Here is a 27,180-nt window from a genome sequence, read left to right on the forward strand (position 1 = left end):
TTTTACATGTATGAGTGTTTTATGTACATGTGTCTGTGTGCTGTGTGTGCCTGGTAACTACGGAGGACAGAAAAGGGTGTCAGATCCTCTGGAACTGAAGTCACAGATGATTGCGAGCTGCCTGCCATGTGAGTGCTGAGAAACAAACCCAGGTCCTCTGGAAAAACAGCAAGTGCTCTGTACCCCTGGGGCGTCTCTTCAGTCACGCCCCCCCCCCCAGCCAACTTTTCATTTCAGGACATTCTCACTAAGTAGATCAGGCTGGCCTCCAACTCACTCCCAAGCCTCTGCCTCAGCCACTCGGCCTAGATGCTGCGAATTTCCTTGAAAGGACAGCTTTGCATAATTTTTTATTATTATTTTACATGTATATATTTTACATGTATTATTTTACAACATCCTTTCAGTTGTTTTTACCATTCCACGCAAAATAACTTGGAATATCAAGTGTCACTTCTTTGACCCATGTATTATGTGAGTGTCTTTTTTTTCTTTCTTCCTTTCTTTCTTTCTTCCTTCCTTCCTTCCTTCCTTCCTTCCTTCCTTCCTTCCTTCCTTCCTTCCTTCCTCCCTCCCTCCCTCCCTCTCTCTCTCTCTTTCTCTCTTTCTCTCTCTCTCTCTCTTTCTCCCCACATAAATGGCCCTGTATTTAAGTGGGAAAATTGATCAGATCTGACATGGTAAGGCTGGGTTTCATCCTATAGTCCTCCTTTCTCTCTCTCTCTCTATATATATGTATATATATATATGTATATATGTATATATATATATATACATATATACATATATATATATACATATATATATATACATATATATATATGGTTGTACTAAATATCACATCTGTATATATAAGGTTGTACTAATATCACATCTCTGATCTTTCTAGGGACCCAACCCTTTGGTTCAGGGATGGACATGTTTCCCTTGAGGTCAATTAGACGCTTTAGTGGGAAAAGAGGCTCAGCTCCACAGGGAGACTGGTTTGTTTCTGAGGTTTGATCTGACAGCAGCTGTTCTTACCTACAGACGCAGCCCTGGCAGACCAGACATCCACTGCATTAGCACTCAGAAAACTTGGAGACAGAGTGCACCTCTTGAACTTGCTGGTGACACAGCTCAAAAGGAAGGTGAGACTAGTCTGGACACTTAGGTTTTACACTCATTCCAGCTGAAGAACCAGTCCAGATGTGGACACAGGTGCAGGCTCTGAGAGGTGCCAGGTCCCAATTTCTGTTTTCTTCAGAACAAAGGACTGCACTGTGCAGTAGTTAGTTTATCTTATGGGTTTTTTGTTTGTTTGTTTGGTTTGGTTTGGTTTTTTTTTTTTTTTTTTTTTGAGACAGGGTTTCTCTGTATAGCCCTGGCTGTCCTGGAACTCACTCTGTAGACCAGGCTGGCCTTGAACTCTGAAATCTGCCTGCCTCTGCCTCCGGAGTGCTGGGATTAAAGGCGTGCGCCACCAAGCCTAGCGGTTTATCTTATGTGTGGCTACAGATGATTCACAGGGAATCCTGATATGGTGGTAAGTGTCTGTTGCCCCAGCACTGAGGAGGTAGAGGCAGGGCGCTTAAGGTCATCCATGGCTATAGAGAGGGTTGGAGGCCAGCCTGGGATACATGAGACCCTATCCCAAAACAGCAGCAGCAACAACCACAATGTATACACACACATTTATGCATATGTATGCACATAAATATGTGCATAGACATACATTTGTATATGTGTTTATATACATTATGTAGCCTATAAGTATATGTATAGATGCACGATGTATATACGTACTTTATATGTACACATATATATGAAGAGAAAGAAGAAAACATACAAGAAGACCAGGTAGAAGAAAGAGGAGGCTTTGACAGAGAGCAAGGTGGACATTTAAGACCTGTATATGTGAAGTCACTATGTCTGGCTTCTTTTACTTAACCCAGAAGTTTATTTTGTTTTGTTTTTGAGACAGATGTCACAGTCTGTCACTACATAGACAGATAGCACTCTCTATGTAGACCAGGCTAGCCTCAGACTCACAGAGATCCTCCTGCCTGTGCATCCCAAGTGCTAGAATAGTTCATCAGCTTCAGTGTTCACGTGTGTTACATCACACATGAGCACTTCCTTCCTGTTTGCAGCCACACAGTCCTCTGGTGTGGCTTTGTTTATCCATCTACCTATGGATAAACCCTTAGGTCGCCTCTGTTGCTGGCCATCATGAACAGTGTAAACATCCCTGTACACGTGTCTCTGTAGAGATATGGCTTCAATTTGGGGACTGTGTACCCAGAAGGAGAATTGCTGTGTTAATGTTATGGAGAGTCTGTGCTTACTCTTTGAGGAGACACCAGACTGTTTCCAGGGCAGCAGTAGCAAAAGCAAGAGCAGTAGCAGCGTTACCTCTCCACGGTGGCTGTGCTAGGGTCTGTTTCCTCCATGTGTGTAGTCCTGGACAGCTGTCCTGTTTCCTCCATGTGTATAGTCCTGGACGGACAGACAGCAGTCCTCTTCTGCCTTTCTGATTCTGGCCATTCTGGTCCACGGCATTTCCTTGTGACTTGAGCTGACCTGCACTTCCCTGCTGATAAGACGATGCTGAGCGCCTTCTCCCAGGTGTGGCCGCCTGCAGCCTCCTCTGATGCGTGTCTGTCTGCTTAGATCCTTTGCTCACTTTTAGCCAGAGTGCATTGGATTTAAGATCCTCAGTAGGCAGACGAGGCAGGCATGTTGCTTGCTAAGTCTCCTGTCCTTCGTCTGTCTTGACTCTTAGTCACTAACCACCGCTTACCCACTTAAGCCTACAGTAAGTGAGGAGGGTCATACTGTCCTCTCACCATTCTATAAATGCTTTTCATGAGGCCATGGGAAGAAGGGATAGTCACACAGAGACAACCACAGGAATCCCTGAAACAGAAGAACTGTTTTTTTTGTTTTGTTTTGGTTTTTTTTGTTTTTTTGAGACAGGGTTTCTCTGTGTAGCCCTGGCTGTCCTGGCACTCACTTTGTAGACCAGGCTGGCCTCGAACTCAGAAATCCGCCTGCCTCTGCCTCCCGAGTGCTGGGATTAAAGGCGTGCGCCACCACGCCCGGCCAGAAGAACTGTTTTAATTCCCTTAACCTAGAACAGTGGCTACTGTGTGAGGCAGAGTGCTTCCCATCTTCCTGGTTCCCTTCCTGCCTGGCCCAGGCCACAGTGGAGCCACGTGACCCTGCTGCCATCACTGGACCCATGCCCTGACTTCCCTTTCTGAACTTCACAGCCACCACAGCCCCTGGTGCCTACTTTTATCTTCAGGTCCGCTCTTGTGGGACCCAAGCTGCCTGAGAATGGCCCTGACTTTCTGATCTTTCTGCCTCTCCCCACCAAGTGCTGAGATTACAGGCATGGGCCACTACATCCTATTTATGTGATATTGGCAATGAAGCCCAGGGCTTCCTGCATCCTAGCCAAACGCTCTGTCAGCTCTACTCCCCCAACCCATCACTGCCTTGTGACGGTCTCCCTCCTGCCTACTTCCCTCTTAGCTCCTTCTATACCATTCCCCTTTTTTTCTCTTTTGAGATGGTATCTCTACAGAACCCTGGCTGTCCTGGAACTCACTGTATAGACCAAGCTGTACTTAAACTCCCAGAGACTCACCTGCCTCTGCCTCTTGAGTGCTGGGATTAAAGGTGTGTGTCACCACACCCAGCCTACCATCTGCCCTTTTGATAGAAAAGACTTCCTGGTCCCCAGCAATGTTCTAGAGGCAGTTCTATCTCCCTGGGAACTCGGGCTCAGGAGTGGATTCCAACCCACTTTCATTGGAAGAGTTTCCAAACTCTTCCCCAGTGAGCCTGGGCAGAAGTGGAGTACACAGGGCAGTGGAGTACACGGGGCAGCTTTGCAGATCATCGTGTACAGCAGGACCTAGCCACTTGACCCTGCTCCACCCTTGCCCTTCATGCTCCCTTCCTCTCTAGGATGTCCCCACCTCTTCTAACGTTAACATTGCCTTCTCAGCTGCGGCAGAAGCCCTGGGAGCTGGTCCCTGTCCAACACGAGGTCCCCAGTGAGGTGGACCAGGTGCACCTGGAGGTTTTGGAGCTGCAGAAGCAGGTGGCTGAGTTAAGGAAGCATCTCAAGGTGACACAGCCCCAGGGAGAGCCTTCATCCAGGGAGCAGTTACAGAGACAGGTGGGTGCTGGGTGTGCATGACTGCCACCATCTTCTCCCACCCTGACCTGGCAGCGTCCACTGCTGAAGCAAACATGTTTGCTGGCACTGCCTCCCTTTTCATCCACTGTTTCCTCTGTGAGCTTGCTCACACCTCTGGTCCTTTCTTTGGCTGCCCGTACTGTTGCTGGAATGGAACTCATGCCCTCCTTGATCGAGAAGCCTTTCTTAGGAAACACATTGCAACGAAAGCATATCTCTCCATAGACAGGCATGAACTGATGGCTAAGGAGGCACTGTGTGACCAGACCTGGCTTGCCTGAGAGAATTGGGGCCACAGAGCCCTTAACATCTGGTCAGCATTGTGGCCAGGGCTGAGGCCTAATGACCTCGGTATGCACGGAATCCTATAACAGAGCCTCATCTACAGAAAGGGCCCCCGACTTCAGCTCTGAGACTTGGCCCTTTCCTCCCACCTAAGGCCCCATTGGAACCATGGGTAGGAAAAGTGACAGTCCTACTTCCGAGGCTGTGCCCCCAAGGCCGTGCCCATTCTTCAGTGATGGGATGGTGTGTGCTGACTTCTGATGACCTTCTCCCTCTGCATTGACCTGCAGTGACAGTGGTGACTTATGCTCACCTTTGGCTGCCTGTGCTGACCTACAGTGGCTGCCTCTGGCTGCTGATGGTGACCTGTTAATCAGCAGAGGTTGTAGGCACTCACCTGAGATGTTTAAGACAGTGTGTGCCCATGTTGCAACCATATTATAAGAACAGGATCACAGGCCATGGCCTCTGGCAGAAGCTATGTCTAAGAACAAGCAGAAAGGAAGCAGGCAGGGATGGGGGCTGAGGAAGCCTGAGGCTCCAGCAAAAGACTGAACTAGCCAATACTGAAGACTCAAGCAGTGCTCATCCCCAAGGGTTCCTGCACACGGGCCTCCCTGGGCTCTCAGACCTCTCCACAATCCAGCAGCCCAGGGAAAGTGGGCAGATCAGCCCTTCATACAGACACACACAGGATTTTAATAGTGGTAGACTAGGCTGAAGCAGGAGGTGTAGGTAGGCCTTAACAGTCACATTTATCAGGTCACATAGTACAAATAATTTTTAGAAATTACCCTTGTTCTTGTTGGGTCTTAGGTCATTCTCTGGATAAAGCTCCAGAAACATGAGTGTCCAGCCTCTCTGCTGGACCAGGCCCCAGGGGTGACACCCACTGTCAGTGTCCAATCTCCCTGCTGGACAAGGCCCCCGAGGGTGACACCCACTGTCAGTGTCCATCCTCCCTGCTGGACAAGGCCCCCAGGGGTGACACCCACTGTCAGTGTCCATCCTCTCTGCTGGACCAGGCCCCTGGGGGTGACACCCACTGTCAGTGTCCAGTCTCCCTGCTGGACAAGGCCCCAGGGATGACACACACTGTCCAGCAGCATATCCCCCAACTGGACCAAGTGTTGGATGCCTAGGAATGGGGAGGCCTGGAAATCAGGGCTTCCAAGGGGCATGTCAATGACCTTAGCTATCCTTACTGACAGTGGAGAAATGGACAAGACATGTGCGTGCCTGTTCCTCTCTGTCCTGAGGGCCTCGCAGCTACCAGCATCTGTGTCCAGAGGTTGCTCCATTGACAGCACCAGCACTCCTTGAACAGTGCCAGTTCTAAATGGATGGATATACTAGGATGGTTCAGATGCCATCCGGGAAGGGCCCCAACTGGCTGCCTCCATCAGGAAAGACTACACTACCAAGTTCATAGGAAACCCTGACGAATGTGGACCAAGTGAACAGACATATGAATAAATGGGAGCTAGCAGCATAGCAGGAAAGGCACTTGCTGCCAAGCCTGAGGACCCAGGTCCAGTGTCTGCCACTCATGTGGTAGATGGAGTGAGCCAATTTCTACAAGTTTTTCTCCATAATATGTACACAGTGACCTGCACAGCACCCCAGACAGACAGACAGACAGATATAGTAAAAATCATCTTTAAAAAGAAATGTCACGCCGGGTGGTGGTGGTGCACACCTTTGATCCCAGCACTTGGGAGACAGAGGCAGGCGGATTTCTGAGTTCGAGGCCAGCCTGGTCTACAAAGTGAGTTCCAGGACAGCCAGGGCTACACAGAGAAACCCTGTCTCGAAAAACAAACAAACAAACAAACAAAAAAATGTCACATGACAGCCGGGCGTGGTGGCGCACGCCTTTAATCCCAGCACTCGGGAGGCAGAGGCAGGCGGATTTCTGAGTTCGAGGCCAGCCTGGTCTACAGAGTGAGTTCCAGGACAGCCAGGGCTACACAGAGAAACCCTGTCTCGAAAAAACCAAAAAAAAAAAAAAAAAAAGTCACATGACTTCTACATGCGAACATCACTGAGTAAACATGCCTTGACAAGGCAGTTGAATGTGGACATGGAAGTCAAGGCAGAAGCGAAGTGAGAACTGAGGTGCCCGATTCTCCAGTTACAGTGTCTCTCACCCTCAGTTGACATTGATCAGAAGGTGAAAAAGCCCTTTCATTGAGAAACCTAGGGACACCAGCTTAACCAACTTCTCCAGCACCAGGACACCAACATCTGTGCCTAAGTGGAATGTACCCCGGACTCACTGGTTCTGCCAAAGCACAAAACTTGAACCTAAGTAAGAGATTACCTCAGACAGAATGGATGGAAGGACATCCACAGATTAGCCTCTTGGGATATTTGAGGATGTCATTGTCATAAAACACAAATTATGCTGCTTTGTGGTGGCACACGCCTTTAATCCCACACTTGGGAGATTTCTGAGGGTGAGGCCAGCATGCTTTATAGAGTGAATTCCAGTACAGTCAGGGCCACACAGAGAGACACTGTCTCAAAACAAAACAGCAACAACCTCTCACAAAGAAAGACTGGAGAACCTTCTAGCTTTAGGCACGTCCATACTATGGGGGTCCTGGACCTTGGAAAGGAATCTCAGTTTGGAAGAATATGGTCAGGAAGCCAGGATCAACAGTGTGCGCCTCAGTCCTTTGTGAGAAGTGCAGAACGTGAGTGTCTGGGTACAGCCTCCCATCCATCCTCCAGTGCTCCAGGAAGAAGTTCATGTGCAGAGAGGTGAGCAGCCAGGCAGGGGAATGGCAGTTCTCAAGACAGGAGTCTAAGACAGCCTCTCCAACTGTTCTTTCAGCTTCTGTTAAAGGCAGTTTCAGCCAGGTGGTGGTAGCACACACCTTTAATCCCAGCAGAGGCAGGTAGATCCAGCCTGATCTACAGAGAGGAACCCTGTCTATTTTGTTTTTAAGATAGATTGATTGATTGGATTGATTTCATGTATGTAAGTACATGGTCACTCTCTTCAGACACACCAGAAGAGGGCATTGGATCCCCATTACAGATGGTGTGAACCACCATGTGATTTCTGGGATTTGAACTCAGGACCTCTGGAAGAGTAGTCAGTGCTCTTAACCACTGGGCCATCTCTCTAGCCCCAGAGGAACCCTGTCTTGAAAAATACAAAACAAGGGCTGGAGAGATGGCTCAGCAGTTAAGAGCACTGACTGCTCTTCCAGAGGTCCTGAGTTCAATTCCCAGCAACCACATGGTGGCTCACAACCATCTGTAATGGGGATCCAATACACTCTTCTGGTGTGTGTCTGAAGACAGCTACGGTGTACTCATATAAATAAAAACAAATAAGTCTTTAAAAAAAAAAAAAGAAAGAAAAATACAAAACAAAACAGTAATGCTAGTCTTTTTCCCTGCCCAACAAAAGAGCCTGCAAAGCTGGCCATACTTCTCTGTAGCAGTGTGACCCCAGTGTGACCCCACACTTCTCTGTAGCAGTGTGACCCCAGTGACATGGCCCACACAGGTATCTGTGCAAAATGCTGTGCAGGCAGTAGACAGGGTGTAGCACTCTCCATCCACCCCTGACCTCCTCGGGCTTCACTGTTTAGTCAGAGCTTGAGCCCAGGTTGTCTCCTGCTCCTAGGGCCTGCCTCCTTCATCAATACACTTGGAGGCCCAAGCCTCCTTGTCCTGTGGAGATAGAGGGGAAGACTGTCCCTGGTGTAGTGTTAGCTGTCTGGAAGCTCTGACCGTGGCCTGTGGAAGACCCCTCTGTTTTACCACAGACCTTGCAGGACTCTGGTCTGGACCTGGTGAATCGCATCAAGACATTTCTGCAGATTTCCTTACCCTCCAGACTTGCTATCATTCCAAGATGGTGGAAGTGCGTTGCCACAGTGTTTGCTCAATGCCCGCAGACCACGGGATTTCTCTGAATGTGTCTCATGTTGCAAAATCTTTATTCAGGGAAAGGACTTTACAGAACACTTTAACCAAATGAAAAATTTTAACAGCTGAACCCAGGGAAATCATTCCATGTCCTTGAGGCCAGTGTCCCATCAGGGACAAGGCCACACTGGGCCTCCTTAACCCACACACAAGGGTTCTATCCCTGTTTCCAAAGTTGATGTGAAGGGATAGGAATCTTGCACCAGGCTAGCTCACCTTTCCTAGGACCTGAGTTCCTTTTGTATTCTGAAGGCCACATCTGAGGAGAGACTCAAGAACAAACAGCGTACACTGGAATGCATTGAGATTTGGGGTATTTGGGCCTGTAACAGCACTCCCTAGGAGCACTGGTCATAGCTTGCCACAGGGCCTTCTTGGACCCAGAGTTCCTGCCTCTGCTATGTCTGTGAGCCCTTCAGTCCTTTGTGGCCTGCAGCTTTTGCCAAAAGCACCTGGATACAGTGCAGTCACCCACACAATTACCTGAGGAACAGCAGCACCCGGAGGGCACAAGCACCTGCCAGCACTGGCGAGGACCAGGAAGGCATGCGGGATGTTCCTGGGCCTGGAACACCCAGAATAGGCACCTAGAATAGTAACAGATTGTCATGGTTTCTCATAACTATCGACAATCAGTGCATCATGCCAGAACCTGGCCTCTCCTATACCCTCTCCTCATCACAGACATCCCTTATGTGTAACTATATCTCTGCAGTGTGTGGGTCCAGGCTGAGCTGAAGGAGGTATATGTGGCATTTCCCTGGGGTTCATGAATACTTGACCCCAGCATGGTGCCCCACCTCCCCAGCAGTCTCCTATACTTTCTCAGGGAAGGGTGACCATAGCTGACCCATAGGTAGTAAGGGGACAGGCAGGTAGAAGGGGTGAGCAGAAGGGAGATGAGAGGAGGAAAGGCATGTCTGACTCTTGTGCAGCAAGGGGTGTGTAGGGCTTTCAGCTTGCATAGGGCAGAGGACAGAAGCAGAGTGGGGCCCATACCAGTGAGAAGTAACTTGGCCACAAGGCCCTGTTTTCACACAGGGTTCAGGGTTCCCACATCTAGGGTATTGCTGGAGGCTAATGAGAGGCCATTCTTCTAGAACAGAGCCCATAGAGGGCCTCGGGGAGCCCTCTGCTAGCTGAGTCTAAGTTCTCGTTGTCTCCATTTGAAAGACGCCCCACCTAGACTCTCAGCAGGAACTTATGCGGGGAAGGCATGCTCTGGGGATGGGAACAGGAGTGGGGAGGCTGAGAACTATGCAAAGCCCCCCCCCCTCCCACTTCTGGGAGAGAAGGAGCTCACCAAAGCCTGGGTGCTGTTCCTAACTCCTAACTCAGTTAAAGCATCCCGAATAGTCACTCCGCTGTTTTCTTTTGGAAGGATGTCACCAGTGAGCCAGCCAGCCATGGTGTGTGTGGGCTGTGCAGTAGACTATCCTATGAACTCCCAGCCCTCAGAATCTCCAGCAGGCCTTCTAGAGTGTCTTAACAAGGCTATCTATCTCCTGGTTGGGTTTTGTGTACAGGGTGTGGCAGACTGGTACCCCATGGGCATGGAAGACCAGACGGAGTCCCCTACTTTACCCCAGGAAGGGGCACAGCCTCCACAGACCATATATGTGACCCATCTGCAAAGGAAATTAAAGGATGCAGCTAGGAAAATACTCAGCCTCCGCCTAGAGAGGGAACAGCTCCTAGAAATGGGAAATAGACTCCGAGCTGAGCAGGGCCATGCAAAAGGTAAGTGTCTGGGAACAGGACGGTAGGCCAGGCCACAGCTGGGGTCATGCCAGTGGGGAGGGAAGGTGGTGCCATGGTTCTGCCATAGGAGGCCAAAAGAAAAGAGCTTCCTGGCTTGCTTGCCACAAGCCTGGGGCCAGAGGGAGGGCTGCAGGCTGGCTTCCCAGGGAGGCTTGAGGACAGAGGCCACTGGTAGTGGAACGGAGCCAACCAGACTCCTTAGGCACAGAGCAGGGCTTCATCTCGGCACTGGGTGTCCCTTGACCCACTCTTCTGGCCACATCTGGAAGAAATAGCCGTGGAGCCTGTGAGGTCCTGTGAGGCAAGCAGCAGGGCAGTCCCAGGCCAGGCCAGACCACTGTAGGTGTTTTCAACAGTGCAGCATTGTCTACTGAGACTCAGTTGATTTCCCACACGAAGCCAGTGATTCTTGAGTCCCAGGCTTGCTTGTTTGTTCTTTAATGTAGGACAGATGAGTATAGTAGCTCCTACCTATAACCCCAGCACTCAGGAGGCTCAGGCAGAATGATCCACACAAGCTTCAGGCTAGCCTGAGCTGCAGAAGACCTTATCTTAAAAACAAACAAGGCAGCTGGGGGTGGTGGCGTACACCTTTAATCCCAGCACTCGGAGGCAGAGGCAGGTGGATTTCAGAGTTCAAGGCCAGCCTGGTTACAAAGTGAGTTTCAGGACAGCCAGAGCTATACAGAGAAACCCTGTCTCGAAAAAAACAAAACCAAACAAACAAGGCTGGATAGGTAGCTCAGTACTTGGGAGAATTTAGGGTCTGGTCCGAGACCAGCCAAGGAGCACAGCGCTGGGATGTCAAGGAGAAGCACTGTGTAACTGCGGGCCCAGCAAAGCAGATGTCCATGTGGCCTCTCTCTTCCCCTACACACCCGCCTGTGACTAATACTGCCTCTCCCCCAAATCAGAGCTCAGCATCTGTTCTTGACTACAACACCTAACATTTTAGGGGTTATTTTTCTTTTTTTCAGATTTATTTGTGCATTAGTGTTTTGCCTACACGTGTATCTGTGTAAGGGTGCCAGATCACCTAGAACTGGAATTACAAACAAATAGTTGTGAGCTGCCATGTGGGTGCTGGGACTTGAACCTGGGTCCTCTGGAAAAGCAAACAGTTCTAACTACTCAGCCATCTCTCCAGGACCCTTGCTTTTGCTTTTAGACAAGGTCTCATATAGCTCAGGTTGGCCTCAAAAGAATTCCTTGTATAGTCAGGAATGAGTTGATCCTCCTGCCTGCCCTCCTGGAACTGGGATTACAGGCTTCATTCACATACTCAATTTTCTGTGGTGCTGAGGACCAAACTCAGGGCTTCGTGCATGCTAGGCAAGCACTGTACCAGCCAACATACAGTTCTAGACCTGGTACCTAATGCTTTAAGCTAGCACAAGGAAGATGACTGCAGGAACACTGACTTCAAGACCAGCCTGTGCTACAGAGTGAGAGAAACTAAATCAAGGCATTGAAGTGATGGCTCAAGGTTTAAGAGTCCTTGCTGCTCTTGCAGAGAATCTGGGTTTAGTTCTAGCCCCAACTTGGTGACTCACAATCATCTATAACTCTAGTTCCAGGAGATTCAACACTTTCTTCTGACCCCACAGGCACCAGGCATGCCTGTGCATACATGCATACAAACCACTCATATGCATAAAACAAATAAATACATCTACATTTTAAACAAAAGAAAAAACACAAGGCAAAACCAAAATTGTACGAAAACAAAACTGAGTAACTGGAGCTCATGTACACTTTGGCTCCTCCATCCTTCGCTCCTGTGTGCGCTCTTACCAGTCATGTGTGCACCATGCTCACCCAGGGTTCAAGGACATAGACTTTTCCGTACACAGTGTACATAGCCTGCTTTTCCTCCCAGCCAGGCATGCTGTGCATTTGAGCCATCAGCAGGCCGATTCCTAGAAGCGATGGGACAGTGGCTTCACACAGGCTAGGCCAGGGCTGTACCCACACTGACTTCCTTCTTCCTGGAGCCGGGAATGGTGTCCGAGTTTCCTCTCATCTGCCAGCAGCCTAGTGTCTGTCTCCCACAAACTCCTCTCTGCACTCTTCATGAGCTATGAAGTGCCAGAAGAGACTTGCACAACAGAGAATTAGAATCTCCCCGTGACCACAAGCCCACAAAAGTAAATACTCACTAGATAATCATGTCAGGTAACACATTGTTTTACTTCATATATCCTTCATTTTTGTAGGGTTTCCCCCATTTATTATTATATTATTTCCCATTTTATTATATCATTATACTTCTGATTTATGTACTAGGTATCAAACCCAGGGCCTGTGTGTTCCAGTCAAACACTCTGCCACTGAGCCTCATCCCCAGCCCTGCTGAGGAAAATTTGATTCCTCTATGAATGATTTGGGGAAAACCTACCATACTGGAGGTGGTGATACCCACCTATTATCCCAGCACTCAGAAGGCGCAGGCAGGAAGATCATGAGTTCAAGACCAGCCAAAGTCAAAAAGTAAAGAGAAGGTAACTGGGACCTGAGTTTCCCCTGTGGCTACAGTTGATTGTTTTGCCTTCTGAGTGCACTGCCCAGGTTGTCAGATGTCCATACTTGGTAGTCACAGTGACATGCGCATCCAAAAACCTGATGCAGAAACCACTAATCATAAAGACCTAGCCTTAGTGGACCAGTTGAATACAGTTATAGAGCTGGCAGCCTGCTGCTGTGTCATTATTCTAGGCCCTGGAAGCAGTCCTCTTCAGACTCCACAAAAGGCAGTTGCTTCCCCAGAGGAGACATAACTTGCATTTCATCCTCTGAGGCGGGGGCTTGGGGTTGTTTGCTTGGTTTGTGTGTCTTTTAGCTGCTCCGATAGCCAGAGCTTGAGGGCAGCAAAGCTTCCTTGGGTCTCCTCATGTCTGACAGGAACCCAAGTTTAACTGGAGCTGAGCTGGAGCTAGAGCTCTGTGTGTGGGTTGGGTTTTGGGTCTCACCGTGTAGCCCAGGCTGGCTTTAATCAAAATCCCTCTGCCTCAGCCTCCACGTGCTGGGTTCACAGATATGTCCACCTCCTAAACAGTCACCTAGCAGTCTGTTCTATACGCATTGGCCATTTCTAATCTGTTGTCTTCCCATTTTATGTTATTGTGTCTAGTTGGGGCTCAATTTGGTTTGTCCTGATTAAAAGTCCATGTGACACACTGTTTTGTTTTTCATATTCTTGAAAACCTAGCCAGAGGTTAAGACTAGGAAGGTGGCTCTGTGATGCAGTGTCGATGAGTAAGCATGAGGACTGGAAGTTGAGTCCCTAGATTCCAGTGGGTGTGGTAGCTGGAGACAGGGATCCCAGAACAAGGCAGCTAGGGAGGTTAGCATCAGTGAGCTTTGGGTGTGACTGGAAGATGCCGCCTCAAGGAGTAAAAGGTGGAAGAGCGATCAAGAATAATCTCTTACATCAACCTTGGGCCTCAGAGTTCACATGTACACAGATGCACACATTTCCACACACATAAATAACAGTACACACATGAAGAAACCAACTCTTGTACCTTTAAATGCTGCTTCCTGTTTCCTTCTCATCCTTGTGTATGTCACCATGATGGGTATATGTAGTGTGTGTGTGATGTGTGTGTGTGTGTGTGTGTAGTATGTGTGGTATATGTGTGTAGGTGTGTGTGTGTGGATAAGTGTTGTGTGTCCATGTGTGTGTGTGTGTAGTATGTGTGGTATATGTGTATAGGTATGTGTGTGTGTGTAGTATGTGTGGTATATGTGTGTAGGTATTGGGGGGGAGATAAGTGTTGTGTGTGTTGTGTGTCCTTGTGTGGTGTGTCTGTGCATGTGAGTGTTGTGTGTGTGGTGTATGTGTGTCCACCCCTCTTGTTTTCCCGAGGCTTCTAAAGTGGCTAGATGACTCCCTGGGGGCTATCAGTTAGCACCTCACCTCTATTCCTTTTCTTGAGTCGATCTGATTGATCCCTTCCCAGTGTCTTGAGTGTCTAGCATTCAACTTGGTTCCTTCATGTTCACCTATTACATGGTTTCTGTGTGGCTCTGGCTGTCCTGGAATTTGCTAGCCTCAAACTCAGGGATCTACCTGCCTCTGTGTCCCCAGTGCTGAGATTAAAGGCATGCGCTGCCACTCTGGGCTTGCCATTGCATGTTTTAGGGTGTAAATTCCCATGTGACTGTGACTTCAAACATGTTCTAGAAACAGACAGGACATAGTTACCAAATAACTAATCCCAAGACATGTGTTCTTGTGGGCTCAGGGTTCTTTCTATTTCACCCTTGAGTTATCTAGAAGAGATTTTCAAAATCCTTTTTGGTTATTTTTAATCTAATATGCTGGCTTCTGATTTTTATTTTCTGCTGTTAACAACTGTATGAAACACACTCATATCCCTTCTGAATTTGCTTTTGCCCCTCAGTTTGCCTGCTGAGATGCTGTGGTTAGAGCCTTCCCATTCTCGCCTTCTACTAGCTCCTCTGTCCCTTTGCTCTTGTGCTGAGTGTAGACTTTACACCTCACCACGGCTCATCCAGCATCCTTTGGTATTTGACAATATCCATAGTAAGGAGATCATTCTAGGAAGAAAACATGGCTCTCACACATGAGCCTGGGTTTAAATTTTATTCTTTATTGGACAGCAAGGAATCCATTCTGTGACCCACTTGAAACCTCAGGAAAACTGCCATCCCCCTCCCACTCCTCCATCCAACATAATGAATTCCTGTCTCATTCCATTTTTATTTTATTTTTTAAAGTTTTTTATTTATTTATTTATTTATTTATTTATTTATTTATTTATTTATGTGAGTACACTGTAGCTGTACAGATGGTTGTGAGCCTCCATGTGATTGTTGGGAATTGAATTCTTTTTTTAGGACCTCTGCTTGCTCTGGTCAATCTTGCTTACTCAGTCCCTGCTTGCTCTGGCCCAAAGATTTATTAATAAATAAATTAAACATAAGTACACTGTAGCTATCTTCTGACACATCAGAAGAGGGCATCAGATCCCATTACAGATGGTTGTGAGCCACCATGTGGTTGCTGGGATTTGAACTCAGGACCTTTCGGAAGAGCAGTCAGTGCTCTTACCCGCTGAGCCATCTCTCCAGCCCCGCATTCCATTTTATTTCCCGACTTGAACCGGAAAGACTGACTCCATGCACTTAAAGTGCTCCGTTGACTGTGCCAAGCCAAAGTTGCCACCCACTGCTGATTAAGGCAGAAGCTCCCTGACAGACTGGCCACCAAAACTTAGCAGTGGAAGCAAGACTGCTGTCCCTAGCCAAGAGATGTATTTTACTGCAGAATGTGGGAAACAATGCCCCAGACCATTTCAGGCCTTGTCCATACAAGGCTATCCATGCCTCTCTGCAAAGGCTGAGCTCTGCAGCTATGCAAGTGAGTGATCCTAAGCCAAGGTCATCATTGTCATCTTCTTCATCATCTTATGTCAGACTGGGTGTCACAGCACTCGGGAAACTGAAACAAGAGGCAGACAACTCTAGGCCACCCAGCCTACAGAACTAGACCTGTTTAAACAAACAACTCCAAGATGTTTAGGTTAACTTAAAACAAGTCAAGTTAATGAGAGGATACTTATTTGATTTCAAGATCATTCCCCAGTGAAAGAGTACAGAAGCATTTATTTACAGCCATAACTTTTAAGTTTATGCACATACACCTTCCCTCCTTTTTTTATTTTAGGTTTATTTATTTTATATGTATAAGTGTTTTGACTATGTGTATGTCTGTGAACCATATGAACCTGAGGAGACCAAAAGAGGGTGTTAGATCTCTAGGAACTAGAGTTTTAGATATTGGTTAACCACTGTGTGGGTGCTGGGAACTGAACACAGGTCCTCCTTAAGAGCAACAAGTCCTCCAAACAGATGAGCTCTCTCTCCAGTCCCATCCTGCACCCCCTTTTTAAGTGGGGCTTTGCTGTGTTGTCCAGGTTGGCCTCATCTTCAGTATCCAGAGCATTAGGGACTCTGTGTGTGTGTGGGGGGGATATGTACGTAGGGTGTGTATGTGTGTGTGTATCTGTGTTATATGGTGGTGTATATGTGTGTGTGGAATATGTGGGTAGTATGTGTGTGGAGTGGTGTATGTGTGTGTATGTGTGGTATGTGTGCAGGGTGGTGTGTAGTGTATGTGTGGTGTGTGCATGTGTTATATGTGTGGGGTGGTGTGTGATGTATGTGTGTGTGCTATATGTGTGTATACTATCTGTGTGTTATGTGTGTTGGGTAGTGTGTGTCTCCTACACAGGCGGATGCTTACTTAATGAGCTGCCCCAGGCCTGTATTAGTGACTGTTAGTAAATTATATTCCTTCTGCTGTCTGTGCAGCTGTCTGAGGGTTAGGGTTATAGGTTAGGGTTGTGCTGGGAAGTAGTACTGTGTGTCCCTGGGCTCTGCTAGGGAATGATGTGTCACAGTTCACACCTGACCTCTGTCACCAAGTTCCTTCTTTTTTTCTTTTCTCCCCTTCCCTTCCCTTCCCTTCCCTTCCCTTCCCTTCCCTTCCCTTCCCTTCCCTTCCCTTCCCTTCCCTTCCCCCTTCCCCCTTCCCCCTTCCCCCTTCCCTTCCCCCTTCCCTTCCCCCTTCCCCCTTCCCCCTTCCCCCTTCCCTTTTCTTTTCTTTTCTTTTCTTTTTCTGAGACAGGGTTTCTCTGTGTAGCCCTGGCTGTCCTGGATCTCACTCTGTAGACCAAGCTGGCCTCAAACTCAGAAATCCGCCTGCCTCTGCCTCCTGAGTGCTGGGATTAAAGGCGTGTGCCACTACTGCCCAGCTTAATCTGCTGTTCTTGTGTTCAAGAAATCCTTTATGATGTATATGGGGAACCAACCCTTTCCTGATCCCGTTTCCAGGGAAACCAACTCCTTGCCCAGGACCTCCCACCACTGAACCCCAGGAGCCCCAGGAGGTGTCTGAGAGGTCTTTGGACCGTGGTCCACCTTTGGGACAATTGCAGCCCCACTCAACAACCCAGGTAACTTCTCCACCTAGGAACTGTTCTAAGTGCCGAGTGCAGGCTCTCAGTAGACAAGAAGAGCCTCTTGCTTCAGTGCCCACTGCAGTGTGGCCGCACCACACTCACTCTTGCCTTTCTTCTTATTTTGTCTTGGGTTTTTGAGCCTCAAGATGTAGCCCAGCCTAGTGTGAACCCTGGGTACTAAGTGCAGGAATTACACAAGTACCCTAACCATGCCTGCCTCCTGGGTTTGTTTATGGCCTTAAGTAACTAATGATACATATGGTTTACTAGCTTTGCACTATATAGTTATTATGTTTTTAATCTTTACCAATATAAATTTTAAGATTTATATTTTTAATAAAAATGTCTTGGAGCTGGAGAGATGACTCGGTAATTGTGAGTACTTGTTTCTCGTCTAGAAGAACTGAGTTTGTCTCAGTCAGCTCATAGCCGATTGCAACTTACTGTACCTCCAGGGGATGTGTCTCAGCTTACTTTCTTTTTTTTTTTTTTTGGTTTTTCGAGACAGGGTTTCTCTGTGTAGCCTTGGCTGTCCTGGCACTCACTTTGTAGACCAGGCTGGCCTCGAACTCAGAAATCCGCCTGCCTCTGCCTCCCAAGTGCTGGGATTAAAGGCGTGCGCCACCCCGCCCGGCTCTCAGCTTACTTTCTATTGCTGTGATCAAACTCCAGAACCAAAAGCAACTTGGCAAGGAAATAGTTTAATTGGCTTCTGCATCCCAGTCCTAGTCCCTCCTAAAGGGAAGTCAGGGCAGGAACCTGAGAGCCAGCTCCTGAGGCAGAGGCCATGGAGTGAGAGACACTGCTCCCAGTGTGCTTCTTGTGGCTTGCTCAGTTAGCTTTTGTTTTGTTTTCTTAATTGATTTGTATTTTATGTGCATTGGTGTTTTGCTTGCATGTTTGTCTGTAAATGTGTGCATGCGTGGTACTTGTGGAGATGAGGAGAGACATTTAATCCCTTGAAACTAAAGTCCCAGATGGTTGTTAACCACCATGTGCATAGGTCCTAGAACTCAAACCTGGGCCTCCGGAAGAGCAGCCTGTGTTCTCTTGGAGACAGAGTCTCCTGCTCATGGGCTGTTGAGCGATCTGTCTCCTCAGCCACTTGTTGTCATATACAGTCCAGGACCACTTGCCCGAGAGTGGGTGTGGCACATCCACAGCAGGATGGGTGGGACCCTCTCACATCAACCATTAATGAAGAAAATGCTCCCATGACTTGCCTGTAGGCCTCCTGAAGTGGGCATTTTTCTCCATTGAGATTCTCCTTGCCAGATGACTCTAGCCAACATTAATCCACACCTTTCCTTTCTTGTTTCCTGACTGTTAGTAAATGTGTCCCTCTGCTGCTCTGTGCAGCTGTCTGAGAGACGGCTGTAGATTAGGATTAGACTAGGAAGTTGTGCTGTGTGTCCCTGAGCTCTGCTCATGTTAATATCACAATATAATATATATTCCAAGCCAGGTGGTGGTGGCGCACGCCTTTAATCCCAGCACTCAGGAGGAAAAGGCAGGTGGATCTCTCTTGAGTTTAAGGCCAGTCTGGTCTACAAAGCTAATTCCAGGACAGCCTGGGCTATTACACAGAGAAACCTTATATTGAAAAACAAAACAATAGCTGCATATGTAGCAGAGGATGGCATAGTCAGTCATCAGTGGGAGGAGATTCCCTTGGTCCTGTGAAAGTTCTATGCCCCAGTATAGGGGAATGCCAGGGCCAGGAAGTGGGAGTGGGTGGGTTGGGGAGCAGGGGGAGAGGGGAGGGGATAGAGGGTTTTCGAAGGGGAAACTAGGAAAGGGGATAACATTTGAAATGTAAATAAAGAAAATATCTAATAAAAAATAGGAAAAAAAAGATTATGGTTACACAACTGTTGTGGACCAATCAGCCATTCTGTCTTTTACTAAGCTGACCAGCCCCAGATCAGTCCTTAAAAAGCAAGGTTTCTGATTTGGAAGTCCTCCTTCTGTGAGATGTTTTTATCTCTGTGCCTGCTGTATTTCCTCATCCCTAATAAAAACCTTTAAAAAAAAAAACTGCTTAAAAAGAAAAGAAAAACAACAAACACTAAAAGTTCAAAAATCCCGTTTAGAAAACCAAATTCTTTCAACTGTGGGATCCTGTAAAATAAAAACTAAGTTAAATAACTCATGTGTTGGGGTGGGGGGTGTGTGTGTGTATGTGGTAATTTTTTCTTTTTTGAAGTAGGCAGATATCTGTGAGTCCAGCCTGATGAATTCCAGGCCATCCAAGGCTGCACAGTGAAACAAGTGTCTCAAAACAAAAAACAAGATGATCTCTCCTCAGGTTTTACCCAGAACAGTCATGACTTGCAAGATAGGAATCCCCAGGTGGCCCAGTGTTCAGGGCTGTCCACTCAGAACTTCAGCTGAGGCCTGCCTCCCTGAGACCTGAGATGGGGGCCTGCCTCCCTGAGACCTGAGGTAGGGCCTGCCTCCCTGAGACCGGAGGTGGCATACCTCTGACATGGGAATGTTCATATTGCCTTTTCTTCCCACAAATCTCAATACAACTAGTAATTCCCACCGTTGACTGATGATCATAACGAGCTTGTGCCTTGGAGCCAAATGTGTACATAGCAGGGTTATTTGATTTTGAGAGTCCTGCATTCTTCCTGCCGAGGTTCCTAAAGTGCAAGGACTTCAGGTAACCACAGTGGGCCAGCTGAATGTAGGTTTTAAGCTACTAATGATCATCGGCTTCTCTAAGGCCATGAGAATTTGGAATCTTAGTACTGATTCATATTTGTTGAATAACTGCAAATGTATCCTTGCAAAGGCATTTGCTTTTGGGTTTACTTAAACTCTGTTAGAAGAAAGGAAAACCATGTAGAGATATTTCCCCTGGGTGATGCAAGTTCTAATTTCCTCCCGGCCAGGTGGGAGTAGCAGGCTCTGGGCCAGGGAGCAGTGCGCTGACCATTCTGGGGAGCCACGGAGGCTGTGGTGGAGGTGGGGCAGGGCTGAAGTGTGGAAAAGGAGCGTCGGGAACACCAAGAAAGACCATCAAAGCTTAGGCCTGAGCAGCTGGGGAGGGAAGAGGGGCCATGTGGGAGGGACCCCTTCTCCTGTCACAGCTGGGCCAGCGGAGGAGAGCCGAGTCAGGGACAGGCCAAGGCCACCCAGAAAGCAGGCACAGAGAACAGCCGAGACACGTGCAGGTCAGTTGTTCCTCAGAAGAAACTGAGCAGGACTGGCCAGAGAAAGTAGGGCAGGCCCAGGTGTTCCCTCAGTGGCCCACTCTCCTCATGAAGCAAAGTATGAGGGAAGCGTTGAGAAACATAGCCGAGCCTAGAGAGGAGGCTTGGTGTGTTCAGAGTGGTAGGAGCTGCTCCTGCACTGCTGGGGAGTGGCTTCCCTGTGCATGTGCTCTATCAACTCCCTCCTCCCTCCATGGGCCCACACAGGCTGCACTCACAACGTGCCTCTGCTCCTGACCCGTGGGAAGCCCTTCAATCCAGGAGGGTTTCATCTCTCACCACTTGGGAATTTTCAGTCACTTGGACTAGTCAGATGAAACCTTTCCACACCAAGTAAACAAGCCTGCTGTCCATTGCAGTAAAGCATGTCTGTTATCGGACTATTTTTTTTCCTAGTATAATATATATTTTATTAAACTATTAATTTTTTCCAAACAACAAAGCTACCACTGTCATTGCATTGATTGAAATAACCTAAAACTCTATAAAAGAGACGCTGGAGACTGAGGTAAGAGGATGGAGCTTAAGGCCAACTTGGGCTGCCTCAAACACAAACAAAAGAAACAAAACAGCTGGAGAGATGGCTCAGCAGTTTAGAGCACTGGCTGCTCTTCCAGAGGACGTGGGTTTGATTCCCAGCACCACAGGGCAGCTTACAACCGTCTGCAACTCCAGTCACTGGGCATCCTATGCCATTTCCTGGCCTCTGTAGAATGCAGGCTGCACACAATACACAGGTATACATGCAGGCAAAATACCTATAGTCGTAAAAGTATAATAGACAGGTGGTGGTTGCATATGCCTTCAATCTTACAAAACAGGAATATATATAGTCTTTTATTCTTTTTTTTTTTAAATTTATGTTTATTTCTAGTAGTAAATCTCCCTACCATGTGAGCAGTAATAGAAAGAGCTGGGCAGAGGCGGTGCATGCCATTAATCCCAGCACTTGAGAGGCGCAAGTAGGTGGATCTCTGAGTTCAAGGCCAGCCTAGTAGTCTACAGAGTTAGTTTCTGGACTTCCAAAGCTACACGGAGAAACCCTGTGAGAGAGAGAGAGAGAGAGAGAGAGAGAGAGAGAGAGAGAGAGAGAGAGAGAGAGAGAGAGAGAGAGACTACTGTGTGCACTAGAAGACTGCCAGAGACTGCACCCCATTTCACCCACTGCTGTGAGTCTGGCACTCGCCCAGCTGCTTTTCCCTCGTGTTTCCCCTCTTTTCCCTCAAGCCCGTTAGTGGTTCTCTTTGAGGTCCCCTGCCTCCCTTTCCATTAACTTCTCTGCAGAGCATGGATGGGACCAAGCTCTCAGACTATACAGTGGGTAGTGTGGCCCAGTTAAGGACCAGCCCCGGGAAGCACTATCTTGGGCTGGGGTCTACTTAAGCCAGAGCCATGCAGGACTGCCCTGCTTTGGAGACTTATGCTGGAATTCATAGCTTCCTTCCCCAGAGGATTGGGAGAACCACCTAGGCCAGCTGGAGGAAGCTCGCTGAACTTGTAGTAAACAAGTTAAAAGGCTGACAACAAATGAAGAACTCCGTCCCAGATTCAGGGAGTGTTTCTTTCTAATCTTGTGGAAAGAGCTGATTGACCAGTGACCAGGTCCTGAATGTCTCATAACCTTCCCTGACAGGACCCCAGGCACACCAAGAGAAGATGTGTTTCTGAATATGCAGGGAAGAGTCAACCCCACTCAGCACAAGTGGGCAGCAAAATCAACACCCCACGAGGCCACGAGGCGGAAATGGCATCAAGGCCTGCTCAGGTAGAGCGGGTGCTGGGGTGCAGATGAGAGCTGGAGTAGTCACAGGATACCGTGGGGTACACACACACACACACACACCTTGGTGCCTTAGAAAGGGTCACATTGCTCTGATGCCTGGTGTGGATTTGCCAGCAGGTACTTTGCTTTAGAGAGGCCGGGCAGGTGGAGCACCATAGACGCCAGGACACCTACTGTACATTCACCCAGCGGTGGCTGTCACACTCCGGCAGGAACCTCACCTGTTAGGGCTGTCCCCACACCTCTGTGCTGGACTCACTTGGGCTTCAGACGTTTAGCTGAGCCTGTTGGTCAGTCAGCACTGTGGTGTTCTGTGCCCGGAGCACTGGGTTGCTCTCCATGGGCCCATCTCCATCTTGAAGAAGTATCCTGGTCCCTTTATCCTGATGGGAGCAGCGAGGGGAAGCTGTAAGCATCTCAAGGGTGGAGAGCGGGTAGCTATCGAAGATAACTCCCTCTTAACTTTCTCTTAGCTCTCACAGAAGCAGCATAGAATCCCCACAGAGACTTGGAAGCCAGTTCATCAGAAAGAAAACAGGACCCCAAAGCTACCACAGGCTCAAGAAGTTCCTGAAGAAAGTGACCACCGTACCCACAGATCGTCTTCATTGGCCAGCAGTTCCCTCCAAGACACCTGGAGGCTTCTAGAGCTGGGATCCAGCCCTTCGGGCGTCCCCTCACAGGATAACTCTGCTGCAGGTAGGAGAGCTGCCTGCCTATTGCTACCAACAGGCTAGAGTGCCACAGGAGTGGGGACAGGGTGGCTGCGGTGTTCTGAAGTGACTAGAGGCTGTGTGTTGCATTCTCTCTGCCATTTTGATCTCCTGGGCCTTGTACCTTAGTTCTTGTGTGGAGCCAGAGTGTCCCATGCCTTGTATCAGAGCCCTGCAGATCAGAAGCCGTATCACACACAGTGTCCCCCAGGTCTCGTTAGGATGGGATCTACTTCTCCACACATTGGATACAGGGTAAATGGCCTGCTTCTCTAGAAGAGCCAGTGACGGCCAAAGTGAAATTCTCAGAAAGTCTCTCCAGAGGGCTCACTCTGGGGGAACTGTTTGAGATGACATTGAGTGAGAAGGGTAGAAAAACTGATTTAAAACCAAAGCCAGGTAAAATAAACACTGCCTGGCACAGTGGTGCACACGTTCAATCCCAGCACTCAGGAGGCAGAAGCAGATGAGCAAGAGACCAACAGATCAGGGCCAGTCTGGTCTATATAGTAAATTCCAGGACATTTGGAACAAAGTAGAGAAACACTGTCAAAAGGCAGGGGATCACAGCCAGATACCCAGAGTGTGGTGTGTGATCAAGTGTTCCCCTGTGTTAGTCCTGGATATGTCCTTCTCGGTCACAGTCCATGCTGCTATGCACTGTGTCCTGAGGTGCTCGCCAACAGCTGGTGTTAGGTCATTTCTAGTCCTTTGTCATTACACATAACATGATGATGGTAAGTACCCTTGAACATGCTCCTTAGCACTTATTTTATGTAAAATGAGACAGTTCTGATGTGAGCATGGTACACATGCCTCTGGTCCCAGCTACTCAGGCACTGAGACAAGAGGATCAATTACTTGAGTCCAGAAATACAGTACTTCCCTGGGCACATAGCAAAACCCTATCTTGAAGAAGTAGAAGAGGAGGAAGAGAAGGAGGAGGAAGGAAGGAAGGAAGGAAGGAAGGAAGGAAGGAAGGAAGGAAGGAAGGAAGGAGGAGGAGGAGGAGGAGGAGGAGGAGGAGGAGAAGAAGAAGAAGAAGAAGAAGAAGAAGAAGAAGAAGAAGAAGAAGAAGAAGAAGAAGAAGAAGAAGAAGAGAGGAAAAGGAAGGAGGAAGAGTAGAAGGAGAAGAAGTTTGCTTTCCCATCAAAAGTTACTGTTGCCAAGCAATGCTGGTGGCCTATGCCTTTAATTCCAGTGCTCAGGAGGCAAAATCAAGCAGATCTCTGAGTTGCAGACCAGCCGGGTCTACGGAATGAGTTCCAGGACAGTTAGAGCTACACAGAGGAACCCTCTCTCTCTCTCAAAAAAAACAAAAAACAAAAAACAAAAAACAAAAAAAAAACAAATAAAATCTGTTAACTCATTCGTTTACAATGTCTTACTTATATTGCTATGGTAAAACAGTATGACCAAGTCAACTTACAAATGAAAGCATTTAATGTGGGGCTTACAGTTTCAGAAGCTTGAGAGTCAAAGGCCATCATGGTGGGGAGCAGGGAGCAGGCAGGCAGGCAGGCAGGCAGACAGGCACTAGAGCAGTGGCTGAGAGATCTTGACACAACCACCAAGCAGCGAGCGGCAACTAGGAGTGTAATGAGCTTTTAAACCTAAACCAGGTGATGGTGGTACACACCTTTAATCCCAGCACTTGGCAGAGGCAGGTGGATCTCTGTGAGTTCAAGGTCAGACCAGTCTATATAGTAAGGACAGGCAGGACTGTTACACAAAGAAGCCTTGTCTCAAACAAACAAACAAACAAGCAAGCAAGCAAACAAGAGTAAAACCTCAAAACCTGCCCCACAATGACCACTTCCAACAACACCATACCTCCTAAGCCTTCCCAAACAATTCCACCAACTAGGGACCAAGTGTTCAAATCCCTGGAGCTGGAGGCACCAGGAGCTTATTGCAAGACGCCTTGGGTGGGTCCTGGGAACTGAACTTAGGCCTCTGGAAAAGCACTTAACTGCTGAGCCATCTTTCCAGCGCCAGTGCCATCCTTTTGAGGATTGCAGCAGTGGAGACTCAGCAGAGGGAACTGAGAGGCAGCATGGGCACTGAAGAGAGTGGAGATGCACTCAACAACAAAGAAGCCTGAGCAACCTCACCAGCAGCTGTCCCTCACCAGAGCAATCTCAGATAGAGCCAATACAAATGCATTTGCCTTGGCAGCCACTCAGCTGTCAAAACCAGGCATGGCGGCACACTGACATGCAGCACACCTCAGCTCAGGCAGAGAACAGTGCAGAGGTCCAGACTGGCAGCAAATACAACTGTGAATAAAACTGTATGGAAGCCAGTGGCAGTAACATTCTGTTCCTTAAGCTAGATGTATAGAACTTTACATCTTGTTTGTTTGAAGAATTATTTATTTTATGTACACTGTAGCTGTCTTCAGAGACACTAGAATAGGGCATCAGATCCCATTACAGATGGTTGTGAGCCACCATGTGGTGCTGGGAAATGAATTTAGGACTTCAGGAAGAGCAGTCAGTACTCTTAACCACTGAGCCATCTCACCAGCCCGTTTGTCTGTTTTCAAGACAGGGTTTCTCTGTGTAGCCCTGGCTGTCCTGGAACTCAGTCTGTAGACTAGGCTGACCTCGAGTTCAGAGATCCACCTGCCTCTGCCTCCCAAGTGTTGGGATTAAAGGGCTGGCCACCGCGCCTGGCTAGAGTTTTGCATCTTTTACAACCTTTTTTACAACTCTGTGTACCACATACATTTAGTTAGCTTTTGGATTTATTTGTTCTGAGATTGTGTCTCACTGTGTATTTCTGTGTGGCCTTGAATCTGCAGGGATATTATTCGCCTCCCAAATGCTGGGATTACAGGAATTACACCCTGCTTGCTTTAAAGACTGAGGAAGTGGTCAGCCCACAGATGCAGGAGTTCATGTACAGATCAGATGGAGAAGTGACTCTTGTTTAAGTTTGATTTTATTTTGGTTTCTTGAACCATGGTCTTGCTCTGTAGCCCTGGCTGGCCTGGGGCTCACAGCAGTCCTCCTGTCTCTGCCCCTGTCCCATGCTAGGAGTATAAACATGCTACTATGCCCTTAACTCCTGGGCTTTGCCTGGTATAGAGCACTGGTGGTTTTAAGAGTGTTCTCAGTGGAACAAGGATCATCACTTTAGTCTTCCTGGTTGACTAGCTTCAGCAGAGATGAGGATGGACAACTCAGAAAGCAACTATCAGGAGGCCACAGTCCAGGGAGAAAGAGGTGGAACTGGGGGCTACCAGCAGAAGCATCATCCCTGTGCAGGTGGGTTGGGTGGGAGACAAACTAACTGAGAGAGAAGCCCTGGAGGAGGTGAAGGTAGGATGTGACCCTTGCAGGCTTGACCTGGACAGGACATGCTGACTGGAATAGAGGTAGACTGGTTGCCAGCACTGACAGGCAAGCTTTCCCACACATAGACTTTCCACGCAGCCTTTTAGAACAGGTCACAGTGCAGCTAACCCTGAGGGAGCCACTGACTCTTGAACAAACTGGTATCCCTGCCAGGCAGAAACTCACAGGACCCAGAAGCATGTGTGACAGCAGGTTCTCAGGAAAGCTGGGCCTGGGTCAGAGTGGCCTGGGTCATAGCTGGTGGCCATGTGCTGTCCACAGCCCCACATGCAGCCTGGCTGGCAGCTGAAACAGCAGCAGAAGCCGCATAGGGAACCAGAGATGACAAGTGGAGTGGGGATTAGGGGGTAGAGGGCAGCACACACCAGCCAAGATGCATGCAGCTGCAGGTCACAGCATCCCAGGGAAGATGGCATGGGCAGAGCACCATGTCAGCAGAGCCATGGGGAATAGCACTGGCCAGATCCTGCCTCAGAGTACAAGACCCACACCCAGGCCAAAACACACACTTGCACCAATTGGCAAGACAAGTAGAAGGATAGTGCCTCTGGTTGGCTCTTGGGGTCCTTATGGTTCTGTTCTTGCTGTGTTGGCTGGGAAGGTTCCCATGGTCACAAAGTCCACTCCCCCTTCTCCTACTGGTTCATTTTTATCAGTGAAGGGACGCTATCCTAGAACCCACATACCTGCTTTCCATGGGTCTCATGGCTGCCCTCATTTGTGCCTTAGACCATCTTCCTAGAAGCCTGCTTCTTGGAGCTCTCTCAGTAGGAACGATGGGGAGGGAAGTGAGTTCTCATCCCCACCCTGCCCGAGGGTGGGATGTGGCTAGTAGCTCCTAGCAGCTAAAAGTTAAAAAAAAAAAAAAAAAAAAAAAAACAGCAAAGATCTCAGGTTTTCTGGTTCACCCTACAAAGGATTTTATT

The 27,180-nt window shown here is 48.3% G+C and overlaps 1 protein-coding gene across 5 annotated transcripts in view; it reads left to right on the forward strand.

Moving 5' to 3' along the window:
• The window catches only part of Ccdc57 (coiled-coil domain containing 57), a 107,681-nt gene that overhangs the window by 50,326 nt on the left and 30,175 nt on the right, over positions 1–27,180 (forward strand). For 3 of the 5 annotated variants that reach the window (XM_085829344.1, XM_085829345.1, XM_085829346.1), the window contains 6 exons: positions 1,030–1,130; positions 3,998–4,171; positions 9,952–10,165; positions 17,048–17,169; positions 22,030–22,161; positions 22,653–22,878. In XM_085829344.1, the coding sequence (XP_085685470.1) occupies positions 1,030–1,130; positions 3,998–4,171; positions 9,952–10,165; positions 17,048–17,169; positions 22,030–22,161; positions 22,653–22,878 (969 nt within the window). The remainder of the gene's footprint in view (positions 1–1,029; positions 1,131–3,997; positions 4,172–9,951; positions 10,166–17,047; positions 17,170–22,029; positions 22,162–22,652; positions 22,879–27,180) is intronic. The other 2 variants (XR_015044901.1, XM_029484105.2) reach the window with 2 other exon arrangements.

The sequence above is a fragment of the Mus caroli genome, unplaced genomic scaffold (assembly GCF_978045245.1).
Source record: "Mus caroli unplaced genomic scaffold, Mus_caroli_1 scaffold_13, whole genome shotgun sequence".
In the NCBI taxonomy this organism is placed as follows: Eukaryota; Metazoa; Chordata; class Mammalia; order Rodentia; family Muridae; genus Mus; species Mus caroli.